The sequence below is a fragment of the Astatotilapia calliptera genome, chromosome 22 (genome assembly GCF_900246225.1).
Source record: "Astatotilapia calliptera chromosome 22, fAstCal1.2, whole genome shotgun sequence".
In the NCBI taxonomy this organism is placed as follows: Eukaryota; Metazoa; Chordata; class Actinopteri; order Cichliformes; family Cichlidae; genus Astatotilapia; species Astatotilapia calliptera.
In genome coordinates, this window is record NC_039322.1 from 3,239,791 (window position 1) to 3,256,621 (window position 16,831).

The following is a 16,831-nucleotide window of genomic DNA, read 5'->3' on the forward strand; positions in this document are numbered from 1 at the left end:
GGGGACTTCTTATTGTGCAGTCCCCTGAATCATAACAGCTTGAAGTGTGAAGTGTCTGCCCGGCAAAACCTTAGCAGGACCTCAGTGGGGTAGCAATAGCTGCTCCTGCTTAGACGGTCCCCTGCAAACTTCCCATACTCAGCTGTCTTCCTCTCAGTTAACTCTATCACCTGAAAGACCAGATGACTTTGACACACGCAGCCATGACCTGGGTGTGGTCATGGCTATGGAGACAGGTTCATATATTAGTATATAGAACAAAGCATAACACAGTAAAATGTACAAATACTTAAGTAAAAGTGCATTAGAATTGTGTTTCAATGAAGTGCTTCTGCAAAACAATACGATATACCATTCTACAACTGTTTATAACTTGTGTAGTTCATATTTCTCTGTAGTTTTCCTACTTATATCCTGTTCATAGCCTGTACATAGCTTGTACACCCACTACAGCCTGTACATACTTATAGTTATAGCATATTCATAACATACCTTCATACCGTTTACATTATAACATACCCATAACATACTGTTATGTAATATAGCTGTATATCTATATTATTGCTAATATATATTTTGTAATATATCTATATTATGGCTAAAGCACTTCTGGATGGATGCAAACTGCATTTTGTTGCCTTGTACTTGTGACATGTGCAATGACAATAAAGTTCAATTCTGTTCTATTCTAAAACTACTGCGTTGCATTTAAGGACTGGATCTGTCCGTGCTGTTTAGAGCTGGGCCTTTGCCACCTGTAATATAATAAACTCACTTTTATGTTTTATTCTTACTGACCACTCAAAGTCACACTTTATATTTTTTACAGGCGATAAATTAATACAGGACTTTACCCTATGCACCTAAAGCACTTTATCTACCTCACATCCACATCCTTTCTAGAATTAAATTAACCTAACGTGTATGTCTTTGCACTGTGGGAGGAAGCAAGAGAAATGTAACGTGGTACATTTGCAAACTCCACCTATAAAGGAACCAGGAAGCTTCATGCTGTCAGTCCACCATGCCACCACATGTCAGGCTTCATGTCTGTGCCAAGGCACCCTCTCCTTCATCTTCACATGGTCACTATCCTTTATGTGCATCAGATATGATCACCCCTGTGCTGTTTTACTATCGCATTGTTTGGAGATTCCACCATGATCCTTCAAAGACCAGCAGGTTTCTGTCTCTGTTCTTGTGACAGTTCTTGTGACAGTGTCAAGGTCAGCTTTGAACATTAACATTGTTCCATAAAATATACAGACAGTTTCCAGTTAGTTCACAGTCTCAAGAATCCCTATAATCACCACACTGTTTTATCTGACCCACACCAGTGGATCTAAAGTCCATCTCTATTGATACAAGTCCAACTAGACCAGGAACAGCCTCAGTGTACAAAGGTCTGTGCACCCATGTAAAATTGTAAACATTTTTGTCATGTGTATTTTGGGCCACTTTTTGGAAAAGTCATCAAATTACAGACTAAACGAATTTAATTAAGGGTATTTTAGTTGCAGTCATCCTATAAGGAGTAAATATGTATGTTGATAGATTCAAATTGTGGAAAAAGATCAAGAAAAAAATCTCCAAGGGAAATAAATCATAAAGGTAAAATTTGTAACAGAAAACTCTGCCATTCGTCTGCAGCCAAACTCTTCCCGCGTCACCACATGCTTCTGACACAAGAGAACCAGCTCTTTCAGCTCCCAACCAGCTCTTCGGGTTGTTTTGTCACTTTAATTAATTTATTATCAACAACAATATAAAATTATGCACAAAAGGAATTACTAATGTAAACAAAAGTGGTTTTATTTATAAATGTTTCTACAAAAATATATACGGTGGCCCCTAGAGACAAAGCACATACAAACTCCGAAACAAGTACAAACTCCAAAGCACGTACAGAGCTACCTAGATTACTTACATGACACAATTGAAAGCATATGTGTATTGTTTGCATTTTTATACACAAACACTCATATATATTCAAATAAATTTAAAAATATGTTCATTTACCTGTTACTACCACACACCAAATCCTGTTATACTTCCTGGCTTGTAGCCACTAAGATCCTGGAGCACTTCTATTGTGTTTTAGGGGCCACGTGAATATGCTTTATTTATTCACTCCACATAAAATGTTATAAATAAATTATAAAATATAAAAACAACTATTTATATTTCAACTTTTAACTATTTGAATTTTCAGCTTTTTCCTTTTAAAGAAATTTAAAGTGAAACAACACAAAACAATGCAAACCACAACAAAATAAAATATAAATTAAAATATGCAAAACAAAAAGAGGATGCACATTCTCTGTCATATGGGCCTAGGATGATTATTTGGGAGAGTGTTTTCCTGCTTGGAATTGTATACATAGGATTCACTACATGGATAAACTTTATGAATCCTTTATCATCCGCAACTGAAAATAGTTGTGGATGATTACTATACCTTTCTAATGTGATGATGTTGTCTCTGATTGTTGCCTCTGGCTCTCTTTCTCTCCCCCTCTGTCACGTAAAAATCCGCCATGCAAATGGTTCCTTAAAAAAAATCCTCAAATATTGTTAGAATTATATTATTTTTACACCAGAGAAAATGTAAACTATGGGAACACGGGAAGACAAATATGTTTCGTTTTAAATAAAAAAGTGAAGTTTAGGCTTTGAATTCAAAATGTTTTTGGTTCTTTTAGTTTGAAAATATATATAGATGTGCTCCTTTTTTCTTTTTCTTTTTTTATAAAACAGTATTGTGAAGACAAAAGACTATTTTGAAAGGTCGTCTTAGCTTCCAGCACATTTGGTTTGGATTTATACCAGATGCCCTTTTTGAGTCTGTATTTTAGGCCACTTTAAGAAAAGTCAGCAAATTTAATGCTATAAAATAAGAGTGTGAAGACCATAATAGGGTTTGGTGAACAACCGGGTGGGTGACACTCAAATGTCCTGCAATGTAGTCGTGACTCTATTCTTGACTTTAGAGTGTTTATTTGGTTCATTTAAAGAACATTTGTTTTTTAGTCTTTCTCAGTTATTTCACTTCTTGTTTCATGGACTTAATTGTTTGTTTACATGTTTTTGAGGTCGAGTTTAACCTCTGACTGGCCATTGCAGATTTCTGTCAGAATCTGCAGGTTATGCAGTACAAATAAAATGTTAACGTTTCTCCAACGTTGTCTTCCCAGCAGTTTCACCGGATGGCCAGGCGCTTCCCCGGCGCTGATAATTGGCGTCTGTCTTGTGTCAGTGACGTAAAAGACGGATTTAATGCGACATGACCGTTCAAACAGCAGTCGCTTTCTAAAACATCGGATATGTATCGGATTCAGTACCACATACGAAAGTGACCCAGATCGGATTTGAAAATATCGGATTTGTGCCGTTCACACTGTCATAGATGCGCTTTCGCCTGCAGTGTGAACGTAGCCAGCACAAAACACCCAAAATTACCACGCAAACTTGAAGCATCGCTCTTCTCTAAAACAGCAATAAGGATCATTATTAGGTTATCTACATTATTATGTAAATAACAAAATAACTTAAAGCAAAAACTGGGAAACGTGAAGTCTTTAGGGCCATCAGTCAAACAATATTGTTTGCTCTGGGTCTAAACAAAGCGCGTTGTGTGTGACATCTTCTTTTGCGCATGCGGGCCGCTTTGAGCGTTCACACTAGAGCGCGTTTGTTGTCGCATTTTATTTGTAGTGTGAACGAGCAGACAAAAAAATCGGATTTGATCAAAAGATCGGAATTGAGCATTAAGACCTGCGGTGTGAACGTAGCCTTTGTGTACATATTGTTGCTTTATTATCAGTCTGTTTGCTGGTTATTTGGGCAGGGTTTTTTTTAGTTCCTCTGTGGTTTTTGGTTTTTGTAGTTATAATAATTGTTATTTTTTTGTTTTGTGGGGGTTTGGATGTCTCTTTGTCGTCTTTTTAAGGATTTTCATAGCACGTAATCACTCGAGTTACCGAAAAGTCTTATTTTGAAAGTTATAACCGGAAACCCCCGATGATTGTAGAAAACAGTCATTTCTACAGTCATTGGTTTAACCCCAGCTGTTTATAATCACAGCTGTGGTGGAGCTTTGACTCAGAGCGTCACCCTCCACCAAGAACATTAGTTTTCTTCTATTTGTCTTCCAGCGGTGAAATGTCGACCACCGGGAGCTCCCTGAACTGTGAGGGGATGTACTCCCAACTAATAGACGACGAGTCCTGTCATGACGACTTACCCCACAGGCCAGATGTGGAACACCGTGGTAAGCAGTTAAACTTTAACCCTGCAGATGTGCCTCTGTGGAGGAATGCAGACGGTTTCGTTTATCTTTGCTTTAAAATAACTGACTTTGTCCTGTAGACACGGTGTGTTATCACTATGGAGACAGCAAAATGTCAAACTGAGATTTGTTACCTTAACTTTTGTACATGTTTATCTTCAGGATTCACTTTGCAGCTTCTCACATGAAAGTGCTGTTTTTCTCGTATCAGTCATTTAATTTTCATAGTTCTGCAGGCTTTCACTGGTAATTGTTTACATATATGTTACAAGGATAATAAAAAGATAAAGGAAAAAAACATTTATCAACAGAAAATTTTTTAGATATATTATCAAAGTGCTTTACAAAGTCCCAAACTCTGTGTTACATAACAGACAGACATGATGGTGTAAACGTGAATTCAATCTTTAAGGTTTACGTACTCAAGTATAGGGTTTTATACTCGGAGCCTCCTCCTTCCTCCTTCCGTGGGAACATTAGTGGTTTTCTTTGAACCAGCCCTGAGCTTTTAGATACTAAATCCAACTTTTATACACACTGGAGTCAGTCTGCAATAAGAATAAAAGACTAAAACTGTGAAGTCAAAATATAGTTTTATTTATTAATTTAATTAATTAAAATAACATGCAGAAACTGATTATGAGTTCAAAATGCAGCCATGGCAGCAGCAGGCTAAGCTCAGTCACTAGCAGACTGTGTGTCAAAGGGCCCAATCAAAGCTCTCATGTTTATTTGTTTGTTTTCAATTCAGTTTGTGGATTTCCTTTTTTCAGATGAGCTTTTATTCTTGTAACGTGTTCCTTGTAGTTTGGTTTTTGGTAACTACTAGAATAGCTTGCTTTCATGTTTTTGTGTGCATATTAAGGCCCTTTGTGATGGTTTTGTTTGCTTTTGTGTTTTTATATTATGGACATGGTGTTTTTTGTCTGGTGACATAATGCTTTTATTTTTAATATAAAAGTGATCTTTGATAAATAATGAAGTAGAACGTTTAAAATCTATTATTTACTAACATTTATAATTTTCAGATAGATGAATATACATTAGTTGTAAGTCTTTCACTTACTCAAAAACAAATAATAAATTCCTACCTGCATCATGCTTTGTTAGATAATTAAAAATGTCAAATGCATCGCCGGGATTGCGTTCCAGCATGTTTGACATTTACAAGTCTGAGCAGAGTCCTCTGTGGACAAAGCGCTCCACTGCACGCACTACTTAGTCATCAAAAAGTGTGAATACTTTTATATGTCAGGTTAAAAAAAAGGTCACTGTTGTCAGTGTTGCAGAACAAAAAAATATTTTTTTTCTTAAAGGTTCTTACTATAAATTCCTGTTTAAAGATTATTTTAAATCTTGCAGAATCAACTGAAACTATCATCCATATATGTGAAAATAACTTCTCTAAATTGTGCTAAAGCAGGGTTTTAATAAACCGTCTTTCTCTTCCCATCACCTGCAGGTCATCCTGTGATGCAAATGTTCCCCAGGCCCAGTGGTCCCAGGCTGTACCGCCTCGCCACCATCTGCCTGGCAACGCTGTGCGCCGTCCTCGTGATCGCCATCATAGCTGTCACTGCACAATGTGAGTACACAACTATACTGAAAAACCTTTGCACGCAATTCTTGTTTTTTAAGTCGTTAAAGATGTATGTTGTACAATCACTGGAAAAACAACCATTCAAAGAAATTCGATGAAAAAATGAATGCCTGTGATGAGTGTTTGTAAACCTCTGACCACATGTAGAAACTCGTGGTTAAAACCATAAATTGTAGAGTTTGTGCTCTGAAGTCACAGACCAAAAAAGACGTAGCTTTTTATTCTAGATTTTTATGCATCCAATTTATTTTTGGAAACTGGAGGAGTCATCCCCTGCTGGCCAGTGGGAAGAATGCAGACTCATGGCTGATTTGGTCGACTGATTTTTAAGTTACTGGAATCATCAGGTCAAAATTGTGTTTTGTTAAGTTCCTGTGAAAGAAATAACTCCAGGAAGAGTTTTTATTTCTAATCACAACATTCTAGCGTGCTGAGACTCTACATGGTGAACATGGAATCCGTTATACCGCCAAGCTAATAATGTCATTGTAACCATGTTAGCATTGCTGGTAGTACAGCCTCACAAACAGGTATTTTTCCAGTATGTTGGCTGAAAATTCACTATATGGTGTATAAGTATTCACTCAGCCATCCAAACTATTGAATCATTTGGATCACTTCCTTGGCCAACATTTGTGAAAGAATGGGTCGCTCTCAGGAGCTCCTCCATCGTACCATAGGATGCATTAGTGGTGCAATGACTCACTGTTGATCCGTGAAAGCTATTAGAAAAGCTTTTGGGGTGTTTAGCTACAGACATAAGGACGTATTCCGTTGTGCAAAACAAGGGGTTTAAACATATGATGAACATGCTTGAGCCACGCTACCATAATCCTGTCGTGCGTCCACTTCAGTGACAACATCGTTCCGAGCATGTATGTGTAGGAAAAGTCCAAAGTTATGGCTGAACTGTCCCAGGCATCTTCTGTTGCCCAACTACAGATGGGTGGACCTGCAGGGCAACATAAAGCTATGTGACAATTACTGCTGATTATATCACAGCAGAGTGGTAGATACAAAGCCCCGTACTGCCCTATATTGCACCTTAATTTGTTTTTTATGAGTCTTGAGTTGAATGTTTTTTAATGGCCAAAAAAATACATAGATAAATAAATGACGAGTTAAATTTTTCTTGTCTTCTTTTCTTTTTTTGCTGATCTGAAAATTAATCTGACTTAAAACTGTGATCAGATCCGAACCAACAAGTCCAGCTGTGAAATTTATTCACTACTAAATATTTCACAGTCAGCTGTTAGTGTTATTACAACAAAGTGAAAGTGATTGTGGATTACAGCCACGATCAGTGGATGCTGAGGTGCAGAGTCAGAAGCTACAGATTTCGGGTTTGGGATTTGAGAGCAGTGGGGATTATGGTGTGGGGTTGTTTCTCAGGAATTTGGCCGGGCCCCTTAGTTCCAGTGAAGTGAACTCTTAATGTTTCAGCATACCAAAACATTAAGGACAATTACATGCTCCCAACTTTGGGGGAGCAGCTTGGCCATGGCTCCTTCCTGTTCCAACATCACTGCACACTAAACACAAAACAAGGTCCACAAAGTCATGAATGAGACATGAATGAGACATGAATGAGACATGAATGAGACATGAATGGCCTGCAGAGAGTCTTGACCTCAACACGATAGAACACTTTGCAACGAGTAAGAGCGGGGTCTCTAATTCATTTACGGATGGTCAGTCACTGACACTGGAGCCAAGCCTCCAACTTCAGTTCACAAACGTGCTTCTGGAAAAATGGTCAAAAATTCCCATAAACACTCCTAAACCTTGTGGAAAGCTTTCTGGGCCCATGTTATATTAAACTCTATGGATTAAGAATGGTATGTCACTCAAGTTCATACATGTGTAAAGGAAGATGAGCAAATACTTTTGGCAGTATATTGTAATCCTTCAGCATACAGTACTGTATGTAACTTACTGTCATACTGCTAACAGATAAAAACAAACCTCAGGGTGGTGGTGAGGCATCCTTAGGGAAGCAGACGCAGGAGGCAAATGTGTCAGCTCTGACAGCGTCCATCGCCAAGCTGCAGCAGGAGAAACAACAGCTGCAGAAAGAGAAGGACGAGCTGCAGGCCAAGTTCGCTGCAAAGATGGCTACTAAAGGTAGACTCCTCATTTTTCTTTATCGTTTTCATTCATGCATCTTTGTGAAGCCACAAGAATGAATCGTCTCCTCTATGAGCTGTCAAATACAGCCTGGATCCTTTCAATAAGACTTTAGTCTGATTTAATTTAAGATTACATTTTTTGTAACCCATCTAACAAGCATAGTGAATCAGCTATTTACCAGCCGTTAAGTAAATATCTTTGGTTGCACCAATTTCCTTCTTTCTTGTCTCATCAGCTCCTGCTGTGGTGACGTCGGCTCCTATCGTCTGCCCCAACGACTGGCACCTCTTTAACAACAGCTGTTACTTAATCTCCAGGAACTCGCGGGATTGGCCAGAGAGCAAGTCATTCTGTGAGAGCAAAGGCGCTCACCTGGCCATCATCCACACACCTGAGGAGCAGGTACAGTTTGATAAATTTCATTGTGTTTTCCACTAAAGATGCAGTCATGCTGTATGCATGTGGTGCCAAGGAGGGATACACTGATTTCTGGCTTTTTTTCTTTGACAACAAGAAAACATTACTTCTGCCTCATTTGGGCTTTTGTGGAATTTTCTTATGTAAAGTTCCTGTAAACAGAGCAAGGAAAGAGCTGACTCTATAAACACCCTTTACTGTATAAAGTCATTACTAATTAATGCTTTCTTGAATGTGAATGCTTCCTCTGTATGTTTCCTTTCAGACATTTCTTTGGAATCTTCTTCCCAGAGGACACTGGAACTCCTACTGGTTTGGAATAACTGATGAAAAAACAGAAGATGAGTGGAAATGGGTCGACGGCACTCCGCTGATCGGAGGGTAGGTCGTTTGTTTCTCTGCTTACCTTCTTCCCAACCTGTTCAGGACTAAAACTTAACACGTGGTCATGTTAGCATTGCCTTACAACACGATGCAATGTCCTAACAGAACAGTGAATGCAAAACAAGTTTGGTGCCAAATGAGTTGCTTCACTTATTGGGCAATATTGCAAAGCAGTTCGGCAGATTCATTTTTCCTTTGGTTCAGTTTCTTTTTTTTGGTCCTGCTTTGGACAATAACGCAACTATAGCGACAATAAACACAACAGTGTGTAAAAGATTTGAATGCATTCTGATAAAACTTTGCAGGCGTGTCTTCAAGAGGTTAACTCAATGATCCATCGGTCAAAAATTAAAAAGAAGTCTTCTAACTTAGAAACTATAATTCTTACAAGTGCCGTGTGTATTGCCAACATACGCACAATCCCATATAAAGATTTAAAATATCATGCCACACCTCTGACCTCCTAAAGGCAATGATACACCGTATAAGGCTTCTGAATATCAGGCTACTTATATCAGGACTTCTGAACTCATCTTCAGATAAAACTTTTATATCTTTTATCTTTAAAACTCACTGTCTTTGTTTGTATTGGCACCATTTAGGATGTGGGGAGTCTAAATATCACATTATAGGTTAAATCCAAATATGATTTTACCTGTAACCTCACTTGTGATTGATTGATTTTGAATGCTGATTTATGATTAATTAGTGACTAATTAATCATTAACAAAAGGTTATACTTACATATATTATTATTATTATTATTATTATTATTATTGTTATTATTATTATTGTCTCTGCCCCCGCAGTCTAAGAACAACTGGTATTCAATCATTCAAGGCCAACAGATTTATTTGACACTGATGCTCTGAAATATGCGTCTAGTTTTCTGTATGTCGACTTCAATAGGAGAAAAACCTGGAGCTCTTTGTTTGTAAAGAGTGACTGATTATCTTGTAGAGTAAATAGACAGTGTGTACTTAAAAAACAAACATGCAGCTGAACACTGACCTTTAACACACGCATGATTTTTACTCTGCACAGTGGTGGCTCCCAAGCTTATTTAAACTAAAAGACAAATGAAGAAATTTGGTGCAGGCAGCAGATAAAAACAGGGACATGGACAAAATGATATTCAGAGTTAGCAATTTGTGGTCTTATGAACCCTAAACTATTGCATGAATCAGTGTGAAAATTTGGCCCTATTCAGGTGGAATCTTAAGAACTTTTCTGTCTTTGATTTTTCTTCATGTTTTGCTTTTTACCAAATTTATATTCACTTGATTCGTTTTATCACACTTCAGGAAATGCAGCCTTTCAGTTTCAGTTTTAAGGGTTTAACGAAAGCATTAACATTTCAGAGACTGAAGATTAATTTGACGACTGAGTGGCCAAATCAACAATCTGGTACATTCTTAAAAAGAATGAATGTAGTGGTCGGCTCAGCAACACAGAAAGACCACAGAAGAAAACTAAAGGGCACAATGACAGAATCATTTCTATCATTGATATGACAGAGGTTACCAGTCTGACCAGCAACATCCCAGTGGTCAAGTCTAACGCTGCATGCACTGAACACTGGACACACTGTGACGCACTGCTGCTGTCCTCGTCTTGCCTTCGTGCTCAAAGTCACTAGACATGACCCTTTTCTAGACTGAGTTCCTTTGGCTTATTGAAAGTAAAGATGTTCAATAGAGAAACAAAAAGCGCGACAGACTCACTAAAGAGTTAAATGTTGTGCTGCAGCGCCACATGTCAGATAACAGCTGGAGGGAGAGCAGGTCAGGGCTGCCCGATTTGCAGCAAAGGTTGTTTTTCATGAAAATGCAAAGTGTGGTTTTCTTCATCTCCTGGTTATTGCAAAATGTTTCATTATATCTCTGAGTTGCTTCATTTGCTCTGGATGTTACTTCTGCTTCACATCACAGACTCACTGTAACATTTTCCCAACTTGTGCAAACTCAACAGATTTTCTAAGAGCCACCTGATTTCTCTTCCTCTATTTGTAGATGACAAATCTGTTGACATTCCTGTTTTGTCCTTTTCTTCCTCTTTAGGGTAAATTTTTTTAGGTTTTATTTCTGTAGACGTTTTGACTCATGTAAGATATTTTTGTATAATTTGACGTTTTGTTTTATTGTTTCTGCCTTAAACTGTCCAGACTGTATTTCAGTACAGATGCAAAGAAAAATAATCTGCAGTTAGGTCCACACTCTGTTGCACAAAGACACACTTTTAGTAGTATAGTATGACTATACACTACCACAGTGTTTAAAAATAAAACAATTGATTGAACAATTAGCACATCGAGACAACTGTTATTGAGATTTGGTGGTGTATGAATAAAATTTTTTTGAATTAAATTAAAGTGCAGACATGCAAGCGAAGAAGGACAAACATCTTTGGACAGATGAAACCAAGATGAGCTTGCACCAGAAAGATTTAAGGACAACAGTATGGATAAGAAGAGAAACGACTCATGATGTCACATCATCTGTCAAACATGGTGGAAGTAGCATTATTGCATGACCACAGATGGCTGCCACTGGAACCAAATTCTAGTAATTATTGAGGCGTGACTGCTGATAGTAGGATGAAAGTGTACAGGGCTGCAGTCTCTGCTCAGGTTCAGACAAAGGACCCAAAGCATGTGCCAAAAGTGACCCAAGAGCTTCTCGAGGCTAAGAAATGGGACGTTCTACAATGGCCAAGTCAGTCAGCTGATCTCAAAAGAGCACGCCTTTTAATTGCTAGAGATAGCGCTAAATGTAGTTACAGGAAGCACAACTTTGAAGCGTAACTATCTTCAGCAGGTACTCGCATTCTTTGCACCCAAGAAAACAGGGTTATAAAAAAGCAGAAGCAGTTATGTTTGCATACGGACGTGATCTTTAATTGTTTTTACTAAACCCAGTGATTAATGTGAACAGTAAAGATCTGGAACAGTCTTTCAGCATCTTCAGTTGAGGATTAATTAAACCTAATAGCCAGTTTAATGTAGAATGCAGTCAATTTTCATGTGCTGCGGTTTGGTGGTCCTTTTAGCTGATGCCACGTTTAAGTCACCACACGATTCCTGCTTGCACGTATCCTTTTGTCAGTTTCATCCGTTCATGGTTACGATGTCGTCAAAGTTTTCTTTGTGGTATTTCGACATCTAGCTCAGATTATGCTGAGTGAGCATAACAGGAGCAGCAGGGAGTTTAAAATTCTAACAGCTCATGATAAATGATATATCATCATTCAGTATCATGACATCACTCTCTGAGATGGACAAAAATATAAAATACATTATTTCGATAAATGTTGCAACTTAAACTGTGTAGTCTGCAGTATTGTGGTTCAATTCTAGCGATAAACTATGTTGCACACTGTTATACCCTTGGGTACCACCAGAGACATCATAAGAGGAAGCCACTGCTAGAAATATAACTTCCAGTCTATTTGAGTGCAAAGCAAACTTGTAGGTGGTTTTCATTCGATTTGACAGGATATTTTGTACATAGACTTTTATTTGCCGCTGACCTTGAAAATGAAAGTTAATTTTAGTTAAAAAACTATAAGAGCTTAGATATGTTTAAATATGATTGCTGTGTCTGTGGAATTTCATCTAGATGGAGGCATTTAAGCTGATGAAGTAACAATTGTTAGATTCAACCATTATACTTAAAATTGTCTAAAGCAGAGGTGTCCAACTCCAGGTCTCAGGGGCCGGTGTCCTGCAGGTCTTAGATGTGTCCTTGATTCAACACAGCTGCTCTGCTACACCAGGACAAAGGGTCCAACAAGTCTTTCTTTCTTTTTAATTAACAATATTACAATTATGAGCCCATGAAGAAAAAAAAGTTTCCTGAAGGACTCAAACTATAATCTCTGGGGTAAGCAGCACGATGATACCTCCAGCTTCAAAATGTGGCATTTTAATTCCACGTGTGTGATGATCATGTTCAGGGAAACAAAAATAGGAGGGAGGAAAATGTAACCAGCCATAAAAATAGACTAAACATGAATTTAGACCAAAGTTGCTCAAATCTAAGAGATGAGCAGAAGCTGTCAGTGGATGCTGAAAGCAAACTGTCCAGTTTGAAAAATAATCTTAGGATTATCGTTAGAAGTGGTGGTTTTGTAAAGTACACTGCACTATAGGAATAAAACTGCCCTAGCTCTTCTTCTTGACATGTTTAACGTGAACCGTCAGATCCAGGGTGAACATGAATGTATGTTAAAGGTTTTTATACATGTCGATGTGTTTCGCTCCCTTTCTCTCTCCGTACTGTAGTTTCTGGGAGGAGGGTGAGCCCAACAACCACATCGATGAAGACTGCGGCTACATCGTGAAAACACGTGTGATGGAGCGCGTGGCGATCCGGAGCTGGTACGACGCCCCCTGCAGCATGTACTTACCCTTCATCTGTGAGAAAGAGATGGGCCCCGGCGCGAGTACTGCCATACCACACTAAGAAAACCAGTTAGTATTTTGTACTGGCTGCTTGGGTTATCTGTCACAGTGTAGTCAGGTCATCAACACTTATTTACCTTTTTGCATTTAATTAACATGTGCCATTTGTGCTCACTGCTCATTATTTGTGACGTGTGTGTGGATAGTTTGCTCTGTCCACAAGCATGAACGCAACAGAGATGGAGTGTCAAAATACATTTACAGTGCTGTCAAGTACCGTGAAGTACCGTGTAGCAGTCAGGACTGCAGTAGGGACTGACAACCAGGTTCATGTCCAGATGAGGCCCTGATCTTTCAGACTCGTGCGTATCTCTGTGCCCTCATACAGACGGTAACACAAGGAAACTGGGTCTCTGCAAAAGCTTAATCATGTATGAAATAGTTTTGGTTTTGGTTTAGGTTTTGAAAAGTGGTGCGAGAAACTAAAACATTATAACTCTACTTTGGTAATAATACAAAACCTTCAGCATTCATTTATACTTAAATTAAAACAATCATTATGTAGAACTATATACATAAAAAAATTGCTGATTATTGATTAGTTGCATGTATCTCACTCTAAATGTAAGCTTTATAACATCACAGCATTAAAAATCCCTGGACTTTTATTTTAACATCTGCAGTAAATAATAACAAAAACTAAAGAAACTGTATGAAGTTAAAAAAATGTGTTTTATTCAAAGCATAGTGGAGTAGCGTACACTGGGCTCTCTGTGCTCAGTGGCATTAACAGGAATAACAGCCGCCCTCCTCTGGACCTGTCGCTGGCTTCTATTCAGTGTTTCTGTGCCTTAAACTGCAGAAATATTTTTATATATTTTTATATGATTCACTTTCAGACTTAAATCAGGGATTCAAGTTGAATCAAGATAAATGCTTTTAAATGTCTGTTTTATATTTGGAATCAGATATGTTATGTGTCAGATGTCTGTGTGTATATACTGTACATAAAATACACGTCATGTTTGATCTATACGTGATGTAGCCACATGTGTAACATTCCCCTCTTTGAAGATGTGCTTTGAGAACTAAAAATGTTTGTTGTCCCGTGGCGTAAATAACGACTGTATTTTCTCCATGGGTGTAAGCTGTTGCTGTCACTCATATCTGCCATGTGAATACAAAATGTGCACCTATCCAGCAGCAGACATGAGCAGTCTGTTAACGATGAATCTATCTGTTCTCTTCATGAAACATGATGGCTTGTTTGTAACGTCTCCTCCCTGCACTGCTGTTGTTGCCCTGCAGGTGGCGCTGCTACCACAATCAGCCTGTCAAGATGTTAACAACAGAAGGGTCTGTGGACTAAAATTACAATAAATTAAAATAAGTCACTTAAAATAACTTATGTGTGTAATTTCTTCCTGCTAGGAAATAATTTCCTGTAAAGTTGCTGAAATTAAAAACAGTTTGAATGTTTTAAATTGTGTTTTTAGATTAAATCAGTTTTAGAGTTGTTCCCTGAGGGAAAAGTAATTCATTGTGATTTATTATTTTCTATCTGGTCAACAAAATGAGTATAAATATAATTTAGATATATAAGATCATGATGAAAAAGAAATCTAGTTATCTATTCTAATTCATTTTTATTTCACTTCTTCTTCACTATATCAGCTCTTTTATTATTATTATTATTATTATCATTATTATTTACATGTACAAAAAACAAGCCTCAAACGCCTCATTCCATCCAGTGGGTCCATCCGAGCTGAAAGACCCACATTCCCTCATCTCGTCTGCTTCCTGTTAAAGTGGCCCTGAATGAAGAGTGTTTGCTGAGCCCTGCGCTTGTACTCCAGCTCCTGAGCTTGTTACCACATGGAGTTTTCAGGAAGTCAATTAGCCCTTTTCTGTCATGGTTCATTAGCTTGGGTTGGAGGAACACGCTGACTCCTTACTGACACTGTTATAATAATGTTCAACCAGCAAATCACACCAGGAAGATTTCAAGAGATCACTGATGAAAATTATTATACAAAGAGCTCAAATAGCATCTACAGTCATCCAAACTGAACACTATGACAGTCATAATTTTTCTGTTTATGAACGTATTAGTATAAGTTAGTATAAGTCAGATTTTTTATTTTTCAGGAAGTAAGGTTATATAAGTAGGTAACGGTGCGTCATGGCTGTCGTCCACTTTACAGCTGAGAGCTCGTTTTGAGGTCACAATGTGGCGAGTATGTTGGAGCATAAACAGATCACATGACAGATTAACAAGAGGTGTTTTTGGTGGGGTTTTATTCTAGCTCGTGGTTTGCTTTATAATGAAGGGAACAGATTTCAGTTAGATAATATTTAATATAAAAAAATATACAAGTTGTATAATTTCAAACACCACACACATTTTCAGCACAAGTTCACTGCACGACACTCAGCGGCATGAATCAACATATTTACAGTCTGTTTCATCTCTATGACTACTCACACCATTCATAACAACTGTACTTTTTATATTTACCTCTTTAATAACTCACTCATTGAGTGTGGAAGTTTGCATTATTAGGGGGTGTGGCCTATTTCCACTCACTAGACTGGACCCCTGGTGTTGGTGCCTTCAGGAGCTCACAGATATTATGGATTTTTTATGGATTATTGTATTTGTAGATTTCATTTTAATGTTATTTTTATGTTATGTTGCACTAATTAGCAGGTTTCTGTGCAATGCACCTGCACCGTCTATGTTGATGTCATCTGATAACTGAGCCCTGCATTATTTTGTAGTTTTGACTCAAAATAAGATGGTCAGTGTGATGACATTCAGGCTTCAGAACTGAGAATTAAAAATCAGACACTGACACTTTATTTTCTACACAGGCAGAGAAAGAACAAAAGGAGATTTACAAATCAATTTACAAATTCACCTCCAGCTGTGAGCACATCCCTGTAGATTTGTCTCAGGCGTCACGTCTAAATGGATTTAAAAGAGATCTGAAAAAGTTTACAAAAACATTTTCTTAAGTGCCGAGTGTATTCTTCATATTGCATATAATATACTTGATTATATTGTTCCTGAAAGGCTTTCCTGTCTTTCTTAAGGACACCTAGTGTTGATAGTTGGTTCACAAAGGCCATTAAAACTTTGTTTGACTTGTTAAGAAAAAACAAGCACTGCTGCATAACACTGATGTTGCTGTGTGACATCATCAGACCAGATCCTAAACCTGTTGCATCAACTGCTTAAAACAGGACACCGCCCGAGGTGAAGCTTAAGCTAGAAGTCCTCATTAGAGGAGGCCGTCGAACGTCATTGTTGATTTCAGCACGCACCTATGACCATAGAGGATGGATTACCTGGATATTTAACCAATAGGATGTGAGTTGCAACTTGGAGTGAAGTAACTGGACTACATTTGCAGAGCAGAGTTGTAAACAGTTTCCAAGTGTTTAAACATGTTCAGCAGACACTGGAACGCTGTCAGTAAGAAACAGCTGAGCTTAAAAGTGTCATGACAGGATCAAACTTCAGTCACTGTTTGCTGTGCAAATGACCGTCTGTCAACACACATGCTTGTTAAATGTTTTATAAAAACAGGCGTAAGCTTAAAAT

General features: G+C 38.0%; 1 protein-coding gene across 1 annotated transcript; it reads left to right on the forward strand.

Annotated features, from left to right (window-relative positions):
• The first annotated feature begins 3,924 nt into the window (after positions 1-3,924).
• Positions 3,925-14,625, forward strand: LOC113014834 (CD209 antigen-like protein E). The gene is made up of 6 exons (XM_026156588.1): positions 3,925-4,270; positions 5,751-5,873; positions 7,842-8,012; positions 8,254-8,420; positions 8,701-8,816; positions 13,102-14,625. Exons 1-6 carry the CDS (start codon positions 4,162-4,164, stop codon positions 13,280-13,282), a joined length of 867 nt encoding a protein of 288 aa, XP_026012373.1. The 5' UTR covers positions 3,925-4,161; the 3' UTR covers positions 13,283-14,625.
• Positions 14,626-16,831: the final 2,206 nt, after the last annotated feature.

Coding starts and splice junctions, on each gene's coding strand:
- LOC113014834 (XM_026156588.1), top strand. CDS start 4,162: ATGTCGACCACCGGGAGCTCCCTGAACTGTGAGGGGATGTACTCCCAA. Junction 4,271..5,750: donor GCCAGATGTGGAACACCGTG/GTAAGCAGTTAA, acceptor CATCACCTGCAG/GTCATCCTGTGATGCAAATG. Junction 8,817..13,101: donor GGCACTCCGCTGATCGGAGG/GTAGGTCGTTTG, acceptor TCCGTACTGTAG/TTTCTGGGAGGAGGGTGAGC.